The following is a 17535-nucleotide window of genomic DNA, read 5'->3' on the forward strand; positions in this document are numbered from 1 at the left end:
CTGGTCTCCTGCAAGGGTCAGAATGGGGATTCTCTCCCCGCCACCACAGTGTATTCTGTGTTTGTTTTTGCTTTCCTTCCTCTGAAGCCGCAGAGATGGCCACAGCTGGAGATGGGACATTGGAAGGGGAGGCCCAGAGGTCTGAGTTGGCAATGAGCATTCTCTCTCTCTTGTCCATATCTGGCTGACTGGTTCTTAATCACATGCTCACAGTCTGATACCCACACATGGGGTTGGGAAGGATTTTCAGAAGACTATTGATTGTAAGCCACAAATCTACAGAATACTACTTCAGCCCATCTTCTCCCAAAACCCTCCCAGACTTGCTGCCTTTTCAGAACTAATACTATGCTGAACAGACATTGCTATTTGTACTCTGTTGCTCGGGGCAGTGGTAGTTTTGTGATGCAAACAAACGTATACCAAGGCTCTATGCCGAAATTGCTAAACTTACAACTGTGACTCAGGTAGATTCAAAACCAGAGCCTCAACCCCCACCCTTATCCCAGCCCTGCAAGCACAGTCTTACCTGGTATAAGCTGGCAAGGTGGTGGTTGGTTTTGATCAAAAATGGCTGGTTGACCCCTGGGTGGTCAACATCGTGAGCTGCAGCAGCTAGAAGTCCAAGCATAATGTCCAGGGGGGTGAGGAAACTGGCAAGCTGGACCATAAAAAATTGACCACAGTATCAACACAAATCAATCTTTGAGCAAGAATATGAAAGCAACCATTACAGTATGTAATTGTTTCATTCAATAGTTCAATTCACAATGCTATCATCTGGGTTAATGATTTATGCACTACCAAGTGTGGGTATGACATATCTGAGGTCATCGCACATATGTATCTGTGAAAACTATCAGGCTATATGCTGACTTGTTATGAAGATAGTTTTTGTGTTAGTATGAGGAATCAACAGGCTAAAAATAACGGAGTAGCTTCTATAAAACATTGGTGGTACATTACATTACTAGTTCAGTGCTCTATTAGCAGTGTATCATTGTACAAAGGCCAACATTTTCAAAGTTGGCTGCTTAATGTTAGGCATCTCAATCCAGGTTCAGCCATCTAAATACTAGAACTGCTTTAGCTGACATCAGACACCCACATTTGAAAGTGTTGGCCAGAATCCTTTCTGAAATATTTTTCATATCATTTCGAAGCAGAGTGGAAGATCAATCTTCTTATGATTTGGAACAAGCCCCCTAGTCTTTTCTGCTGCTGGGTGCCTGTTACGTATTACTAATACGATAAACAAGTTCTGATTTGAATAAAGTGCCCTGCAATGAGAAACGAATAATGTGCCCTGCAGGCTCCAAATGTCAGCTATCCTATGCTTTTAGACGCAGCATGGTATTGTCATTAGTGTAGAGGACTGTGACTCGTGAAACATATAGCCTGGACCCTCCCTTTTCCCTAGGTAATACTGGGTAACACTCCATTGACTAACAGAATTGCCTTTTGTTTACACTAATTTCAAGTGAGATCAGAATCAGGCCACTGGACTGTTTCTGATTTTGCTACTGAGTGAGTGGCTGTGTAAGCTGGAGTCATGGCAAGTTGAAGTGGCTCAACTGTTTTCCCCCTCTGCAGAACAAGTATTTTATCTACCATGATTTGAAACTTTTATTTGAAGAGCTCTGCCAGCATCAAGTCCTGTTGTTTTTATTTGTTATTACCTTGGGCTCCTTTAGATAGCAGTGCATAGCTTGAGTTACATCAGCAGCGTGGACAGCATTGTGGTATGGGTTATGGTTGTGATAATCTTCTTGAACCATAACTAGAAAACAAAGCAAGGAAAAGGTTATATGCCTCAACACCATGCCCATTCTTGAAAATGGGGGTTAAAACAAGATCTGGGGTTATGCTCAACGGCCTGCAGCTTTTCTTCAAATGTCTACAGCTTGGCACACTTAGTAAGAGACCTTGGGAGGGGTGGGGGGGAAGAGAAGAAAAAAAATCACTTGAGCAGATTCATGAAACCCTAGGGGTTTCTGGGTTAAATAAGTTCATAAATCAAGCTGTTCTTGTCTTAGTGAAGGCTCTCATCATTTAAAAGTAAAATAAGGGTGTGAGCAAGGGAAACAAAATCATACATCCTGTCATGTAATTATTTTAGGCTGCTGTCACATGTGACTAATATCATTAAGGCAATACCTATTTCACATTAAGGGTGGGAAGGTGAGGGGGCTCTTATTACTTGACCAAAGTTGTGTTTGCTTCTTGTAGGCAGAGCTCAGAAATGTAGTATTGGGGTAATACATTAGACATTCCTGGAATATTTGCAGTTCTCTATCTTTGCATTTTAAATCCAATCCCTATTGTTTCTAGTGCTGGAATAGCTAGCTTCTCACCCTGAAGAGGACACACTCTTGTTTACAGCCTTCTCTCAGTTCCCCATACTGAGAAGTCGTTGATATCTGCTCCTGAAATGTAATTGTGCCATGTGGTAGCACATTTCAGTGCTGGGCAATCCACTGACAAAAATGACATTAGCATTGTCTATTGTGGCAGGGTCAGTCTCATTCCTGGGCCCCAGGTCCTCTGTTCAGTTCACTCGCCCCACCATATGAACCCCATTACCCTTGCTTGGGTCAGGAGCAGTCCGGGGGCAGGGGGGAACCTGGTCCCCACCCACTCATTCTGGGTTCTGGCCCAGGGACCCTGGATGGCTGATACCAATGAGGGCTGGCTGACTCCCTCTGCCCTTGCCCCTGCACCTCTTCTCCCTGGGCCACTTCCCCAGATGATTCCCCTTAGTACCTTCTTCTGCTACGGGTAGCCATGGCAGCAAGTCCCCTCCTTTGTTTGGCTCCTCTGGCTGACCAGTTCCTCACAGTTTCTAGCTGAGCTTCATACCCCCCACTCCTGGACTAGGACAATCCAGTCCCACCCCACAGGACGCTGAGGCACCTCTCCTCTTTCACGGTCCCTAGTGCACCTCCAAGTCTCCTTCCCACTCCTCCCTCACCTTCAAAACTCCCCTTAACCCCCCTGCCCTTGCGTGTGCTGGAGAAGGGCTTATAAAGGTAGCCCTGAGTGGGGTCAGCTGGGCCCTAACTGATTCTGAGCAGCTTACTCATCAGCCGCTTCCAGTTTGACTGTCAGCTCCATCTCTCCCCTGTTTTTACTCCTGCCTTTTTCTCTCCTGGCCCCACCCTGCCACAATATGCAAAGGTTGGATTACAACCAGTGCTATTTGTGTGCAGGTACTTGCTGGTATCCCATGGGACTGGCTGGGAGAAGGCAAACGGGGAGCTGCCTGAGTACCAGCTCCTCTTTTTAAACAAAAAAGGGCACTGAGCATAACACTGCCCACATCACCCTCCCCTCTGAGGACAACGTCCCTATTAAGCAGAGGGAGGGGGCAAAAGCAAAATCGCAGCGGTATTGACTCATTGCTATTGAATGGATTTCCTGGCAACGTGGGGTCTCCAACATGTACGAAGGGAGACAAGAAAACTCTAGCATGAGACCTTCTTAACTATCAATTGTCAGAATGTCTGAATGCACATTGTATGGATTGGACAGAGACCCCTCATGTGAGGCTAAGAATTGTGTATGAGCACGTGGCACAAAAGAGATGGATATAACTGGAGAGACACATCTCCTAGAACTGGAAGGGACCTCAGGAGATCATCTAGTCCAGTCCCCTGCCTCCTTAGCAGGACCAAGCACCCTCCCTGGCATCTATCTGCCCCCATCAAGGATTGAGCTCACAACCCTGGGTTTAAGCAGGCTAATGCTCAAGCCACTGAGCTATCCCTCCTTACACTCAGTGGTAATTCTTTCTGCCACAAGACTTTTTGATAATTCTTGATTTTGATCTTTTGTACCAGGTCCAGGAGACTTTTTCTGGTGCGTATATACTATTTCAGTACTTTTTTTTAGCAGCTAGCACTACATATTTATATATGAGATGTATACATCATCTGAACTGTTGAGGATGATTTCTCAACCCTGGCATAATTTCAAACTGAGCGATCCGAGAGGCTGTTTCTTACCCTGTACTGTCAGCCATGATAACTAAAATAGGTTGAATTACTTTGCTGTTTGGGGTACCCTGCTGTCTGTTGCAGGGTTTGCACATCCCAGGAATGGCAGCTGTACTTTCTCACTGGCAGGGCACTGCCTTTGAATTCTCCCTTTGACAGGATGCAATGCATAGACTTATTTGTCTTTGTCTTTCTTTTTTTCTTCAGTACCCCAATAACATGGAGGCTCATATTTCTGTTGGCAGTGATGAGAGCAGCCATAGTTTTCACCAGTGCTCTCCAGTGAAGACAGCTTGATATAATTTGTTATATTTTGTAAATAAGCTGTAGCTGCTCTATAAAACATTATCAAAACAACACAGCACCACCGTTTCATTTCTGCTGAAATGCATTTGGATTGATCCTACAGAGAGAGAGAGAGAGAGAGAGAGAGAGAGTGTGTGTGTGTGTTTTGGCTGGTCTGCGTGGGCCTCCCCCGTCAGTGTGTAGCTCAGTATAAGGGGTATTTGATGTTTTCAAAAAAAATCATCACTTCAACTTTATGCAGTCTGTTTAAAGACTGGTTTAGAGACCAATCCAAAGCCCACTGAAGTCTCACCGCTGATTTCAATAGGTCTGAGTCTTTACCGCTTGTAAAGTAGGCTAGCGTACTTTACAGAAATGTTCAATTACTAACATTTTTAAGAATGTATATTTTACCTGTAAGATGCCTGATGACAGTGTTAAAGAAAGGACTTACCTAAAAATCTATGTAATGTAACCATGTCTAACTGGAAATGATGAATAAGCCCATGCACATTGAAGAGGTGGCACAGCAATGTTACCAGGCTGTTTCCTGGAAGGGCGTAAGAAAACTCGTTAACTTAGTTGGACAGCTGATAAATAAAGCAGTGACAATAGTGCACAAGCAAGATCTTGTTTATTTTCTCATGATCTGAATTGACTCAGTCTCTTGGGAGCTGATCCTGCCAACACTTATGTAGGGCCATCAATTGTGGTTGGAATATTCCTGGAGGTTTTACCACATGAAATAATCTTTAATTAAAGATTAAGCCCTAATTCTCGGAGACAAGTCCAGGACAATTTTACTGGGTTGGCAACCCTAATTTATACACATATGTAACTTAGTGCATGGGAGTAAAGTTCTTCATCATAAAGTATTTGCAGGATCAGAACTTTGTTTTGTATGGAAAATGGCAATGGAATTCAGCTTTGAGATTTTTTTTTGTGTGTGTCATTTGTATTGCACTGGAAATCATTTTCTATTTTTGCATTGTACTGGTACTGAATTCACAAAGCAATGTCCAGAAGAGACCTGCCAGGAGAGGAAGGAAACCTTTCAATGAGCATAGCTGTGAATGTCACAAACACAGCCCACTTCAGAAGTCTATGCATAAGCTGGAATTGATATTTTTATTACTTGAACTTAGCACAGTGTCCCCAGTGAACGATATTTAGAGCTTCTGTTTCTCAGGGTTTGCTAATTTTATTTTTCAGCATTTATTTTTAGCAACTTTTGAGTTCTATGTACAGTAAGAGCTTGATTAGCAGGCAGCCAGATAACCACCACATTCGATTATCCACATGCCGGGGGGCTGGTTACATGGCTGGGGCTGGCTGCCACGGCTGCAGCAAGACCTGTTACCCAGCCAGGCCAGCAGAGCAGGCTGTCTGCCCAGCTGGGACCAGCGTGGGGGAAGGGGAATAACAGAGTGGCATCCAGCCCCAGCTTGAATAACCTCCACATTTTATTATCTGGCATCTCCAGTTCCCCAAGGATGCCAGATAATAAAACTTGTACTGTAAACATCCAATAATCAGGATTTTTGGGGCTCTCTATTTTTATATACACGCAGTATTGTTTCCATCAGCACTACATAAAGCACACTTCTTGGACTGAGCCATCAATCGATGGATCTCATCTTCTATGATGCCACTGGTGAGCGACTAAGCCAGTTCTTGATCGGCAGTGCTGATTATGGATGTCACATAAAAAAAACACCAACTATAGGCATTGTACATTCTTTTCTGATCCTATGCTTTCCCTCTACTGCCTGTATACACTGACTCTCAAAGCAATTAAGAGCCTGTACAGTGGTTTGCTGCCAGGACACCCTGTCATGAACTAGATTTTCCAGATCATTGGGAGATATGCCGCATGACTTCACATTGAACTTTAACATGTCTTTATAGCCCTTATACTGACCACCAATAGAGTGGTCTCTATGAGCAAGCTGGCCATAGAAGACCATCTTTGGTACCTGTGTATCATCCATCCTCATAACATGAACAAACAGTTCAGTGAACTGTTTGTTCATAAGCATTGCTTCCAGGCCCATCACACCACACAGCTTAAGAACCTCCGTGTTAGAAGTTTTATCTGCTGTTAGGAATAAGGGGATTTCGAAGTTGCTGGTGTCCTTTCAAAAAGGACCCCTATCTGGACGAGCCGCGTGGTGGTGAGCTGCGTCAATTTCGAAGTGCTGCATCTGCCGGCATTCTAATGAGGTGCTGAATATGTATTTCAGCGCTTTATTAGTAAACTTCGAAATGGCCATTTGCGTGGCCATTTCGAAGTTTTGGGCTAATGTAGACGTAGCCTGAATAAGCCAACAACACACAGTCATCAGCAAATAGAAGGTTACAAATAGTTCTAGAACAGCAAGAAGTCTTGTGGCACCTTATAGAGTAACAGATATTTTGGAGCATAAGCTTTCGTGGGCAAAGACCTCCTTCATCAGATGCATGAGTGCGGGGGGGTGGTTTCAGGGGGGTATTTAAAGGATGGGGTCCCAGAAGAAGGGAAGGCCAGAGCTGACAGGGTCCATTCAGCAAGGTGGAAATGACCCATTATCAATAGTAGGTATCAAAAGAGGAAAAAGTAAGTCAGATCAGACAGGGGGATACAAGCCATTGTCAGAGTCTAATGAGTCATATCCCCCTGTCTGATCTGACTTGTTTTTTCCTCTTTCAATACCTACTATTGATAATGGGCCATTTCCACCTTGCTGAATAGACCCTGTCAGCTCTGGGCCTCCCTTGTTCTGGGACCTCATTCTTTAAATACCCCTCTGAAACCACCCCCCGCACTCATGCATCTGACGAAGCGGGTCTTTGCCCACGAAAGTTTATGATCCAAAATATCTATTAGTCTTTTAGGCGCCACAAGACTTCTTGTTGTTCTTGAAACTACAGACTAACATGGCTTCCTCTCAGATAGTTCTAGTAACCACTTCAGTGTGACCCTGAAGTGTCCACAGACTGAAAATACTGCCGTCTGTTTGGAACTGCTAGTGTACATGGACCAATTAATACACAATGTACTAAAAGATAAGCCTTTAGATACAAGCCGGTGTGCCTGTGGAAACATACAGCACTGGAAAAGGGATGAAACCAAACATTTTGGATGTTTGTCCAGTGACTATGGGATATGTCAGTTTCATTTTTTTAAAAATGGTGAGTGTTTTATCAGTACTTTTCAGTTAGAACATAAAATGAGAAGCCCTAATTATAGGGTTGGTTCATCTCAATTATGTAAGAAGATGGCAAAAGCTAATCAGGACAGGGAGCCAAACAGATCAATGAGAAGTCAGCAGTTTGCAGTTAGTTGAACTTTTTATTTCATAAATGACTGTGCAAAAATATGAAAATGCATGCATCCAGTTCTGCACATGGCTGTAGTTGGACCTGAAAGTAACAATGCAATCTTATGCAGCAGAAAATAAGTTTCAACCTAGCAAAGACTCAGTCTCCCCATAAATTCACACCACCTTCATTACATTGCATCTGACAAAGCGGGTCTTTGCCCATGAAAGCTTATGCTCTAAAATATCTGTTCATCTACAAGGTGCCACAGGACTTCTTGTTGTTTTTGTGAATACAGACTACCATGGCTACGCCTCTGATACAACTTCGTTAAGACTTCAGAACAGGTAATAATGGCAAACCTGAGCCCTCCATTGGTATTCATCTTGACAAGCTATTTAGGAAGAGTATGTGTAACTCTATAATAATCCATTTTCAGGGTTCAGGAAACTGAACAAAAATTAAATTATATAAAAGTACAATGACATAAGGAAAGGTTTAAAGGGGGTCTTTTCTCACTGTATATGATTCATGGTTGAAGAATACTGAACAAGAGGAAAGAGATTATAGATTATAGGACAAGAAGACATTTCTTTGATTCTTCAGCTGTCACGCTATAAGCTGGTAGCTCAGGAAGATAATGAGGTATTTTCAGTATAATTTCAGCAAGTCAGCAGTCTTATGTTTTTGCTCTCCTTGTCATTTACACACCTTTCCTCATGATTTCTACTGCCAATTAAAAGGCTAATAAGTAATCCTCTAAACCAGTGATTTCCAACATTTCCATATTTCAGCTTTGCCTCTGCTGCCAATCTATTTGAGATCTAACAGGCCATGATTCCTGGGCTCTGAATCCATCCTCTACTCTAAACTGACTCTTCTTACTTCATTGTCTATATTCGTGCATATAGAAACACATATAGATATTAACACACATTTTTTGAGCAATCCATAATCAGATTGTTGGAGCAATTTTTATTGTGGGGTACTGAGTGACACTGAACTAAACTGTAAGCCCTACGTATAAAGGAAATCACTTCAAGTCACCACCCCCAAGCTCCGCCCCCGCATCCCAAGTTCCAGCACTTTTGTTCAAAATTATAGCATTATTGAATGACAGCAGAATTTTAGTATCCTCCCCGACAAATAATATAAATCAAGCATAATTCAGACAAAAACATTTCATAGTAATAAAAATTAATTGCTGATGGAGAAAGTCAGTGGAGCTGATCATCGGAGGCTGACCTCAGTGTAGGTGGGCGGTACAGGGCCAGCGCACATTATAATGATATGGAATGAACAACAGATTTTTAAAGCACTTGTGGATTTGCCATGATGGCAGGTCCCATTTAAATGTAAGTAACTATCATTTTAGAATACCTAAATGGAAGGTGTTCATGACAAAAAAGCAAATGTATAGCTATGGGATAATGTAAACATAACACAATGGTGAATGTTCTGAAAATGTTCAATGGTGTGATCCTGCATGAAGCTGAACACCCTACAACTCCCATTTAAATGTTTGATCAGGAAAAGTCCAGCAAAATAATTATGAATTTCTGGCATGCCTATGTGTGAGAGAGGGCCTATGGCCAAAAGGTTTTTTTTTTTATTGTTGTTGGTTGTTTGGTGTAACTCTGTGACTTACCATTTGTCAAACGGTCAAACAAGAAAATGTCAAAGTCCCACATTCCCACTTTGGATAGCATGTGCTGTAAATGAAAAGCAGAATAACTGTTATGTCAGGCCTCGACGGAGATTTAAATAATTATTACTGTACATTAAATAATCATAAGAGTAATTGCTGCAGCTTCAAAATTCTCCTCATGAGCACTATACAAATGCACTTAAAATTGGATTAAAATCACAATGTCTCTGCCTTCAAGAACCAAGTTTCACTCCACTGGCTGAGAAATACTCTTGTCTTTTTATTTGCCTGGAGCACAGTAAACGAGACCCTGTAAAAATATTTTCCAAATGAAGTGGGAAGAACACGTGAAAAATCAAAGAAAACACTTTGTCAAATGGTCCATTGCTGCACAACTTTTTACAGCCTTCCCTTAAGTGCCCCAAATCAGCTGTGAATATTTCAAAATGGCTTGTACAATTAGAGTTCTCCTGAATGCTTTAATTTTTGCATTTTGTATTGGTGCCTGTAAAAAATGTGACTCCTAAAACCCTGGAATAGCCTTTCCTCTCATGCGGCAGCTTGTATGAAGTGTATGCAGGCTCCGCCCAGCATGGACAGCAGTACACTACTGCAGGCCTACTGACAGGGGTGGGAAAAGGGGATAAGTGCCCTGGGCCCAGCATTTGAAAGGAGCCTGGAGTTCTGGCAGCCACAGCAGGTGAAGCGCCGGGCCCCTTTGAAATGCTGTGGAGTGCTGTGTGCCACTTTGGGGGCAGCTCAGAGATAGCATGGAGAGGGAGGGCTGTCTTTCCAAGCTCCATGCCTCCTACCCATGGGCCCACCCCTTCTGAGGGCAGAGAGCCAGGCCCCCATCCCACCTTGGCCCCTCTTGGCCATGCTGATCAGGTGTACTCAAATTTCATTGCATGGCTTCTGACAACAAACTATTATGCTCTCTCAGGGGAGGGGAGGGAAGACTGAGCCTGCCTGAGCCCTGGCACCACAAAGCAAAGCTGAAGTCCAAAGGCTTCAGCCACAGTTGGGGATACTGTAACTGGAGTCCACTAACTAGGCTGAAGCTGCTGGGCTTTGGTTCTAGGTGGTAGGTCTCAGGTTTTACCCCCCAGGCAATGGGGCTTGGGCTTCAGCTTTGGCTCCAGATCCCAAGAAGTCTAATACCATCTCTGGGGTCTCCATTAAAATAGGATCACAAACCACTTGGGGTTCTGACCCTCAGTTTGAGAATCACGGGACTAGGTGCATTCAGGATTCGGAACCTGGAGCAGCTGTATGACTTAGGCAACCTCTACACAATGAGATAAATTTGAATTTATGGCAGTAAGCTCAATATTACAATGTGACTGTCTTCACTATAAATGCCATTAGCTCAATTTAGGGAGCACCAATATCGATATCATGACATTGTCGAAACTGGCTGGGTGTAACATCAAGTTTGAATGTAAAAGTCCAAATGAAGGCCAGTGTGGAAGCTCCACATCTTAAAATCAAATTCATTAGCCTCCATAGGTGTCCTGTACGTATCCCACAATGCCCCACAGGGCTCTGCTCTGGCCACTTCCATCTCCAGAAAGCCCATGGCTGTGGGGTCATGCTTTTATGAAGGCTGAGAAACTTCTTTCTTTGCTATCAGCATTGTGAGCACATCTTCCCATTCAAAATAGCCCCAACATGGAGTCTGTGGTTCCGTCTCTACCGCTGCAAGCTGAACACTTGTGTTTTTTTTCTCCACTGGTGCTAGCCAGTGTCCCACCACACCACATAGCAGCTAGGCTGTTGGGAAGGTCACACATGGGAGAGAGGCTGAGAAACTTTTTTCTGCAGTTTATATTTGTGCAGGGGCCCCCCACTCCCTCCCTCACAGGTGCCACGCAGTTGGGGTCTTTCCTGCGCCCAACCACGTCACGTGGCTAGTCCCTGACCCAACAAAAGGATGTGCCTTCTGTTCAGTGTAGACCATGCTACCAGTCAGCCCCATGTCCTGGATTGTGCACAGTGAGGGCTCCAAAGGTGGGAAAGACTTTTGGGTGCTGGCTGTTGTCCGGGAGAAGTCTTCCCAGGCAGCTAAGAGTTGCAGGGCTTCCTGCCTTTAGAGGGAAGTCTCTCTCTCGGTGGCTAAGATTTTCAGGGACTTGCTGCCGCCCAGGGGACAATTTCAACCGGCTCTGCAGCCACATCCTCTCACCGAAAAATATTTTTGGGAGCTTGCAGCTGTTGTGCAGACCATTTCAATTGGCTCTGCAGCCATGGTCCCCACACCCTCTCTGCACAAAAAGATTTTTGGGGACCACGTCAACTGGCCCATCATCCTCCGATCCACCCACCACTCTCATAGGATGAGGGGGTCCAGCACCCTGACAGTCAATTTGTGCTGGCCTCCCCACCTGAGCACCACTGCTTGTTGAAATTTGGCGAGCCCCATCACTCATGTTGGACAATTCTGTGTAGTGAAGTGGGAAGCCAAAAATCTTTTTCCTAACCTTTTCTATCCTTTTTCTTCAGGCTTTGGTTCCCTTAAGACAGGGCAGAGTGGGTGGAGGGCCAGTTGAGAAGATACAGACTGCTGGGTGATTCCAGGGCACAAAAGCTGTGTAATGGACTGGGAAGCCAAAAACCCTGCCTCACAAAATCTCTTGTCTCAAAACCTTTACCCTTTCTTCAAGCTTTGCATTGTTCCTGTATTATTTTCAGGGATCATATATAATCAAGGGAGGAAGGACAGTGGCTGGAGGGCCAGTTGAGAAGACTCAGACACCTGCTGCTTTTTGTAAAATCTTTGATAATTCAGTTACAGCTACAGATGTAACAAGCAATTCAGTTGTAGAAGCAAGAGATTTCAGTTAATTTGGTGATCATTGTTGATGCCCTACTTTTCCTTCCTTCCTGTTGGGAAAATGGCCATTTGCTTTCTACAGGAGGGGAATGAGGGCAATGTAATGTGGGAAGATAACATCACATACCCACAACCACTTGCAGTGCATTTTTTCCCATGCTGTACCAGTGAAAATACCCAGAATGCTACGGGGCTGAGGGAACTGTAGGATAGGTTTCCACAATGCACGTCTGCAGCAGTCGATATTTGGTGATTGAGTGTGGCAGCAATGTCGACTTTTTGGGGAGCCTGTGGGGAGCTGAGGATAGTCAAATTTATAAACCCTGCATTACGAAGTAAATTTTAATAAATTTGAATTTACCTCGTAGTGTAGTCATAACCCTAATAAGGGGAATTGTATAATGCCATGCTATTCCCCCAGCGCCCAACACAGCACAGATTCCCAAGTGGCGGACCTAATTTGTGACCTTGCTCTGGGTAGTGCTTATTCATGTGTGTAAACTGACATCAGCAAGACTAGTCATAGAGTAAGTGCTACTCAGTGTGAGTAAGGGTTGAAGAATCAGGTAATTTTATTTTTGCTTACTACGAGTTTCGGTGTAGTTCCATTTAGCATGTTTCACTTTCTAGCTGACACTGTTGTGTAGTGTTACCATAGCCTGTTAAATAATTTCTTCACAGGTGGCTGCATTTCCGTGGTGGATGAAATAAATACCATGTAAAGTTTAATATCAGTTTACATTTGTTACTCACATTGGGATCCTTCAGGCATACAAATGTATGTTCAGGGCTTAATATTGCCAGAGTGCAATTTGGGCTGGCTGAGTCTGAAACTTTGGCACAAGGGCTAGGCATTTCTTCGTCAGTCTGACACTCATTCCTTAATGCTATGAGCATAAAACCCCCAGGAAAGTATCGTATATTTGTTGGGGGGGGGTGAAATTTAATTGGGTAATTTTAGCCAGTTCACCCACCCATTTATTTTTCATTTGCTGATATTCTTCAGCACGATAGTTCCAAGCACTGGAGATTTGGAGGTGCCTCTTACCCTTGCTTGTCCAACGTAGTCTTCATCCAGTAAGTACAGAGAGGCCTGTGGTACAGTTCCACGCAATAGCCTGGATGCATGGAAATATCTCTGAAAGCTTAACAGTCTTTTCACTTTTTTCCTGGTGCCAATTTCCCCTGAGTGTGTTGTATCTGTGAAAAGTAATCAGCACAAAAATCATCATGCTGGAGCTCAAGGACATCTTCCTCCATTGTTTAAAAAGTAAACATTGAAAATTTCTTAATCTAGTAAAGTCTTCGCTCACACTCGCACAAAACCACAGTGCTCTTACAGGCGCACTCTTTGTTGTTTCACTCTCTTAGGAGTGTCCGTGCCCAAGTTATACTTGAGCTTTTGAAGTAATGACATGCAGGTGTATGACTGACCAACTTTTTCAATGCTGCAAAGTTAATGACAGGTGATGAAGAAACACTTAGCTTTTGTTGATAGCTCATGCTTTTGAAGCCCTTTGAATTACAGTGAAAACATAATACTTTGCTTTCTGAATTTGGAAATGTGGAAATCAGAAACTCTGGCCTACTTCATCTCTTTCTTAACAGAACTGTAGTCAGTATGTATTGAGCTCAGAAATGAAAAGCTCTAGATAAGTTTCTGAATTCTCCATCTGGTTGACATTCTCCTCCACTCCACCCCATATGACCACATTTGCTGCGAAATCTCGTGCATCCAATTAGGGATCTAATCGTGGATCAGCTTAATACCGATCTCTTCAATGAGAGAGACCCGGCGGTGAGATAATATCTTTTATCTGACCAGTTGCTGTTGCTGAAAGAGACAAGCTTTTGAGCTAAAACAGAGCGCTGTGGAGCTCAAGAGTTTGTCTTTTTCTGCAACAGAAATTGGTCTTAATAAAAGATATTAACTCACCCACCCTGTTTCCTTCATATCCTTGAACCAACCTGGCTACAACAACACTATCCTCTTTGATAACATCTTCCTCAGATTTTATGCGATATTCCATGGGGTTTTCAAAGCATAAAATTCTTCTCTTTCCCATGTGGGTAGTGAATGAGTGTGTATATCAAGGGAACCAGAGCCATTAGCCTCCATGTCATCCCCATAGTAAGGCCCTGGAGTATCTGTTGCTTATCAGTAGAATTCAGTTCTCATAGTCTGTAACGAGATTGAATGCGCTTCTCTATGTGCCCTGGAACCTGGCACTTACAAAAGGTCAGTGCTACTTCTTAATGAGTTTCCAGGCTGTGGCAGTGATTTTTTTTGTGTACAGCCTTTGCAATATGATCTGTTAGAGAGCACCATCATGATAAATTACCAAAAGAAACAAAACTTCATTAGTGACCCAAAGCCCACCTAAGGGGCTTATTAAGGCACAAAATCTAGTGTATGCCCCTTTTTTGCAGAAAAAGGTAAAATTGTCTGCCTACCTTCTCATATGGTTTGGTGTTTCCCCATAACCAATCCCTGGGCAGTGATACTAGTAGGTTAAATTAAGCATTAAAAATTTTGAACTCATGCCAGGGAACAGATAAAATGGAGTGTATGTACAGTAGCCATATGCTCTCTTTACTGAGTACCAGAATAATTTCTCTTCCCTAAAATTTCATACATGGATGAATTTTGACAAGAACAATGGAATTGCTCTCATGAAGAAGAGAACTTAGTTTGACATTTATTTTACACTATTATTGTTAGAAGGAACACCTTAGTTTAGTATTAGAGAAATTAAAGTTGTTTAATTTGTGCATTTAATAGTACTTCATGTATACATGGATTCAATGTTTCCCTCTGTAACCACTGTAAGTTGAAGGGAGAAAAGAAAAAAATTGTATAGTAGGAGGGGGTAAGCATGATTTTTTAAAGATGGTGTTTATAAGGGATTTTCTGAAAAGAGTTCCTTTGGGGCAAGCTCATCATTATTTGTGATGAGCATTTGCACTGTACATTACCAAATTTGTTATGGGGAGAAGATTTTAGTGAACACCAGCATGGTGAGGGCATTTCTTGCCATTTTTGCTATTTGTGTAGAGCATTAGTTTGATGGTCACATGTAAATTTGAACTTTCCCATGCTCATGAACATTACAAGATATATCTAAAACATTTTTCTGGCACTTTTTAGAGTGGTCTTTTGATACTAATTTCAGCATCTTGTAAGTCGGCATTGGTGTTGCAAAGGAACACATTTTATCTATTTGTATTGGCTTAAAAGCCAGGAAAGTTGTAAAATTTATGATGGTATTTTCTGGGTAGAATTTCTTCCTCATGTGATCCAATAGCTACCAGATTAAATCCAAGGGTACTGAAGGAACTGTCATCGCAAAGCCTTTGGCCATTATCTTTGAAAACTCGTGGAGATCAGGAGAGGTTATAGATGACTGGAAAAAGGAAAGTGAAATGCCCATCTTTAAAAAAGGACAACTCAGTGAACTATAGACCAGTCAGCTTTACCTCAGTCCCTGGAAAAAAAATCATACAGGGGAGCCTCAAAGAATGCATTTTGAAGCACTTAGAAGAGGGAAAAGTGATTCAGAGTAGTGAACTTGGAGTCACCAAGTGCAAGTCATGCCTGACCAATCTGATTAGCTTCTATGATGAGGTAACTAGCTCTGTAGACATGGGGAAGTCAGTGGATGTGATATACATTGACTTTAGCAAAGCTTTTCGTACAATCTCCCACAACATTCTTGCTCATAAGTTAAGGAGGTATGTATTGGCTACATGGACTGTAAGATGGATTGGAAGCTGGCTAGATTGTCGGGCCCAACGGGTAGTGATCAATGGCTCAATGTCTGGCTGGCGGTCGGTTTCAAGTGGAGTGCCCCAAGGATCGGTTCTAGGACCAGTATTGTTCAACTTTTTTATTAATGACCTGGAGGAGGGGATGGACTGCATCCTCAGCAAATTTGCAGATGACACTAAGCTAGGTGGAGAAGTAGATAAGTTGGAGGGCAGGGATAGGGTCCAGAGTGACCTACATAAACTGGAGGATTGGGCCAAAAGAAATCTGATGAGGTTCAGTAAGGACAAGTGCAGAGTCCTGCACTTGGGACAGAAGAATCCCAAGCATTGTTACACGATGGGGACTGACCGGCTAAGTAGACATGCAGCAGAAGAGGACCCAGGGCTTACAGGGGATGAGAAGCTGAATATGAGTCAACAGTGTGCCCTTGTAGCCAAGAAGGCTAATGGCATGCTGGGGTGCATTAGAAGGAGCATTTCCAGCAGATCTAGAGAAGTTATTATTCTTCTGTATTCGGCATGGGTGAGGCCTCATCTGGAGTGTTGCATCCAGTTCTGGGCACCCCAGCATAGAAAGGATGTGGATGTATCGGAGAGGGTTCAGAGAAGGACAATGAAAATGATTAGGGGGCTGGAGCACTTGACCTACAAGGAGAGGCTGAGGGACTTGGGCTTATTTAGTTTGTAGAACAGAAGAATGAAGGATGATTTGCAGCAGCCTTCAACTTCCTGAACGGGGGGGCGGGGGGGGGGGAGGCTCTAAAGAGGATCGAGAGAGGCTGTTCTTAGTGGTGACAGGTGGCAGAACAAGGAACAATGGTCTGAAGTTACAGAGAGAGAGGCTGAATATTAGGAAAAACTATTTTACCAGGAGGGTGGACAAATATTGGAATGAATTACCTTGAGAGGTGGTGGAATCTCTATCCCTAGAGGTTTTTAAGTTCTGGCTTGACAAAGTCCTGGTTGGGATGATTTCATTAGGGTTGATCCTGCTTTAGGCAGAAAGCTGGACTAGGTGTAACCTCCTTAGGTCCCTTCCAGCCCTAGGATTCTATGATTCTATGAAACTTCAGGGCTACTGACAGCACACAATGAGCAAACAAAGATTATAATAATGCATCTGTTTTGTGGAGGGCATTGAGTGTGAGTTATTGAATTCCCAAATCATACTATTCCACTGTATAGAGAATTGTTCCAGATAGCCCAAGGACCTTTAAAACTGCACACCTGCAAAGCAGCTGTAACTTAAGAGCAACTAGGAGTCTTGTTATCAAAAGAGCAAAAACTAATGATATTGTTGGAGCAGCATGATGGCTAAAGCTTCTGACTGGATTTACCCATATTTGCCCAAATTCTATAGCTCTTTTAAAACTTAGAGTCATTTCACTTTTCTTGCCTTTTTTTTTTTTTTTTTAAATACTATCTACTGGGGGAACATCTACTGAGAGCCACTCCAGTTACTGGTAGAGAAGAGAGTATGGGAGAAGCCCGAAGACTGCTTGTGCATTTCTTTCTTTTATATTTTATATCATCATTGTTGACAAGTTGCTGGAGTCCAGGTCATTTCCTGGATATGAAAATCTTTTAGGTTTAATTCCAGGATTTAATTTAGGCTTAAACCATCATCAGTTTCTTTTTTCCATCTCCAACTTTCCTAGTCCCTTGTTTGCCTAGATCGCAACCTCAGCTCACACGTTTAAATTTGA

At 43.0% G+C, this 17535-nt stretch overlaps 1 protein-coding gene across 3 annotated transcripts in view; it reads right to left on the reverse strand.

Moving 5' to 3' along the window:
• Positions 1–17535, reverse strand: part of PDE7B (phosphodiesterase 7B) — a 296173-nt gene that overhangs the window by 28773 nt on the left and 249865 nt on the right. For all 3 annotated transcript variants that reach the window (XM_074990509.1, XM_074990510.1, XM_074990507.1), the window contains 5 exons: positions 13110–13261; positions 9229–9292; positions 4735–4830; positions 1680–1780; positions 530–661 (listed from right to left, as the gene is read on the reverse strand). In XM_074990509.1, coding sequence (XP_074846610.1) covers positions 530–661; positions 1680–1780; positions 4735–4830; positions 9229–9292; positions 13110–13261 — 545 coding nt within the window. The remainder of the gene's footprint in view (positions 1–529; positions 662–1679; positions 1781–4734; positions 4831–9228; positions 9293–13109; positions 13262–17535) is intronic.

The sequence above is a fragment of the Carettochelys insculpta genome, chromosome 3 (assembly GCF_033958435.1).
Source record: "Carettochelys insculpta isolate YL-2023 chromosome 3, ASM3395843v1, whole genome shotgun sequence".
In the NCBI taxonomy this organism is placed as follows: Eukaryota; Metazoa; Chordata; order Testudines; family Carettochelyidae; genus Carettochelys; species Carettochelys insculpta.